This window comes from Acanthisitta chloris, unplaced genomic scaffold (genome assembly GCF_000695815.1).
Source record: "Acanthisitta chloris isolate BGI_N310 unplaced genomic scaffold, ASM69581v1 scaffold20181, whole genome shotgun sequence".
NCBI lineage: Eukaryota > Metazoa > Chordata > Aves > Passeriformes > Acanthisittidae > Acanthisitta > Acanthisitta chloris.
Window position 1 is genome coordinate 1 of NW_008656766.1, and position 3,463 is coordinate 3,463.

The 3,463-nt window shown below is 56.8% G+C and overlaps 1 protein-coding gene across 1 annotated transcript in view; it reads left to right on the plus strand.

Annotated features, from left to right (window-relative positions):
* Positions 1-976: 976 nt before the first annotated feature.
* LOC103811490 (tubulin monoglycylase TTLL3-like) overlaps positions 977-3,463 on the plus strand; it is a gene marked incomplete at its 5' end in the record, with an annotated part of 3,103 nt that continues 616 nt past the window's right edge. The window contains 8 exons of the mRNA XM_009084465.1: positions 977-1,158; positions 1,283-1,588; positions 1,708-1,836; positions 1,917-2,028; positions 2,122-2,229; positions 2,481-2,649; positions 2,726-3,191; positions 3,257-3,460. Coding sequence (XP_009082713.1) covers positions 977-1,158; positions 1,283-1,588; positions 1,708-1,836; positions 1,917-2,028; positions 2,122-2,229; positions 2,481-2,649; positions 2,726-3,191; positions 3,257-3,460 — 1,676 coding nt within the window. The remainder of the gene's footprint in view (positions 1,159-1,282; positions 1,589-1,707; positions 1,837-1,916; positions 2,029-2,121; positions 2,230-2,480; positions 2,650-2,725; positions 3,192-3,256; positions 3,461-3,463) is intronic.

Here is a 3,463-nt window from a genome sequence, read left to right on the forward strand (position 1 = left end):
CCCTAGCAACAGCGGGAACAGCATCCCTAGCAAAAGCTCACGCAGGCGCAGAGCTCACCGGAAGAGCTACATGGAGCGGGAAACGGAAGAGTCTCAAACTGGGGGCTGTGGGGCAGGGTGTGCGCCCTTGGCGGAGCAGAGACTCCCCGGCCGCCCAGCGCTGTTTGGCTTGCTGAAGCCTTGCTCAATCAATAAATTTCCTAATTGAACTGGCTCCTGCCAATTTATTGGGCCGCAATTTATAACAATGTGATTCTAAATCTTGGAGCTGGCTCAGTATACTTCATGGAATGGCTGCTTTTGATATGCCCTCTGTAACAGTCTGGCTATTTGAGGCTATTTTTCACCCCAACATAAAACTTTTCCCAGGAAAATACATGTTAAAATCTCCTTCATCTGTTGTGCCTTTTCTGTGGAGGCAGTGCCATTACAAATGGTGATACAGCATTCCCCTTTGGTCAAATTTAACATTCCACGTACCCCATTTTCTTTTAACAACAACATACCTAAAGCTAACGGGTTTTGTAACGCCATTTTTGGTACTGATTGTACCTGAGTATTTAATTCCCCAATGGCATAATGAGTCAAATTGTTTAAGACATTCATATGTTTTCTAACATTAAAACTCCTTTGATTCCCCATGTATAACAATCTGGCTGTCACCATGGTGCTGGGGCTTGGCAGGCTGCATCCTGTACTGTGATGTCACAGTAGTGCTGGGCCCTGCACCAGATACCCACTTCAGGCTCTAGTGAGGCAAGGAAATATGGCCTGGAGGAGGCAGAGCCACCAACAGCTCACCTCACCATCACACCACCATGGGAAGAGTCACAGCAAGAGCAGCACTGTGGGCACACAGCCCTCCAGCCAGGACCAACACTTCAGGAGGAGATCTGCCAGCCAGCCCCCAGTGCAGCAGGCTGGGGACAAGAGCACAGCAGGGCATCCTGGGGCAAGGCAAATGCAGATAAGTAAGCATCTTTTCCCTGTCCCTGCCTGCCCCATGGGGCTGTGGATGTAGGGCCAGCAGGCTCAGATGGGGCTGTCCTCACAGGGCAGGTGGCAGCCACCACCACTGGCCACTGCAGTGGCCGCCGGCCCTTGATTGACCCTGAGCAGCTCAACCAGGCCAGGCTGCGTGTGAAGAAGGCCATTGAGGTAAGAAGCCTGATTTTGCACACCCCCAAATGCCATGTGCTTGCATTTACTGCATTTCTGACTCAGCAGAGATGAGCTGAGGAACCAGGAGTGGAGCAGGCTGAGTCTTCTAGTCTCCTTGCAGGAGAAAAAGATATTTGCAGTGCAGGGCCCCTATCCCATCATCCGCAGGCTGCTGCGGTCCTGGGGGTGGGTGGAGAGGAAGCTCCCCAGCATGGACAGACAGCTGAAGCAGCAGCCTGGTGACCATAAGGAGCAGCAGCTGGAGGAAGAGGAGCCCAGTGATGATGGTGATGAGGAGGGGGAGGAAGGGGAGGCAGTGCTGAACTTGCATGTTGAGGCACAGCCTTCCCTGAGGAATGAGGAGGAGCAGGAAGACGAAGATGAAGAGCAGTGCAATGAGGACCCTGATGGCATCCATGACCTCATGGTTAGCTGAGAGGGCTAGAGCTGAGCTCTGCCACAGCCTCCTGTACCCTTTCCCCGGGACCCCCAGGTGCCGTGGACAAGGGTGGGATGGAGCTCACCCCAGTCCCCTCCCTCCTGCAGTCCTATCTGGTGCGGAACCAGCTGCCAAACTTCATCTGGACCACCAACCTTGGTGCTGTTGACCATGAGCTGCTGCAGCAGGTCCAGGTGGTGAACCACTATTCCCGGGTGCAAGCCTTCGCCACCAAGGTGGGAGCCTGGAGGCCTCAGGGATGGGGGACACAAGGGATGGGGGTGTCCAGCAGAGACTGACAACTTTCTCTAAACAGAAGGGACTGTGCCTAAGCCTGCAAGACCTGCACTGGTTCAGTCAAGATGCCAGTACTTTCTTCCCCCGGTGCTACTTGCTGGGGTCCACTGAGGAACACAAAGCCTTCATCGGTGAGCTGGGGGTTCTTGCCCTACTGTCCCACCTCGTCCTCACACTCCTCCTACGCCCTGTTCAGGACTGACTGGGTATGATGCCTCTTGCAGAGGATTTCCGCCTGACAGCAGCTCGCAGCCTGCTCAGACTGGCCCTGGAGATGGCTGGGGACAAGCCAGTGGGGAAAAAGCAGCCCCCAAAATCCAACAAGGAGCCAGGTGAGTGCACGGAGCTGGGCCAGGAGGGATGACAGGGAATCAGGATTAGGGACATGTCTGGGGGCTGAGCTTGGAGGCTGAGATTCTGCTCATGGCTGTGGCTTGGGATTCCCCATTCCCTCCAACCAGCACACCTCATGGGTGCTCCACCCTCTGTTGCCATCCCCTTGCGCCCAAAGCCACCCATCCCACAGGAAGGCTCTGTGCTTTGGCCCCAAGGCTGGCACAGGAGCCACCCATGCCATCCACAGCAAGGCCAGGGTCCCCCCTGTCTCCCAGTCTGGTGGAGGATGCCCTGAAGGTGTGCGAGCAGCACCTGGGCATCCTGGGGCACCAGGACATCGACAGAAACACCCCATCACCCTGCAGCACATGCATTGACTGGGACCGGTTCCTGCAGGACTACTACCGCGTGGCACAGTGAGTGCTGGACGAGACAGGGGGATGAGGGGTACCGTAGCAGGGCTGATGCTGAACCCTCCATGTTCCTCCACAGTGAGGGAGCCAGGCTGGCACTGAGCAGGGAGCAGCAGAAACAGTGCCGGGACCTGCTGCAGTGCCTGGCAGAGCAGCTGCCACAGTTTGGCATAGAGGGTGACCTAAACATCTGGATCCTCAAGCCTGGCGCCCAATCCCAAGGCAGAGGTAAGGCTGAGGGAAGCAGGGGGCACACACTGGCTCCCCAATGCCAAGGGTTCCCATTATCACTGTATTCCCCAGGCATTGTCTGTGTGACACGGCTGGAGGAAGTGCTGCAGCAGGCAGAAGGCTGCATGACATCCCTGGGACGGGTGGGCCAGTGGGTGGTGCAGAAGTACGTGGAGCGGCCACTGACCATCTTTGGCACCAAATTCGACATCCGGCAATGGTTCGTGGTGACTGACGGGAAGCCACTGACCGTCTGGTTCTACCAAGACTGCGACCTCCGATTCTGCTCCCGCCCCTTCTCCCAGCGCCGCCAGGCCTGGAACGGTGAGTGCCCCCCCCCCAGTGCCCCCACCCAGCACCCCACACCCTGCTAACCCAGTCCCGCTTTCCCTGCCCCAGTGCCAGGCACCTCTGCAACGTCTCAGTCCAGATGCTGTATAAGACATCACCACACCAGGACCCCCGTGTACCCTCTGACAGAATCTGGTCCAACAAGCAGTTCCAGGCACACCTGGCACAGCTGGGGCAGGCAGATGCTTGGAACCAGGTGATAGTACCTGGCATGAAGACAGCAATACTGGATGCT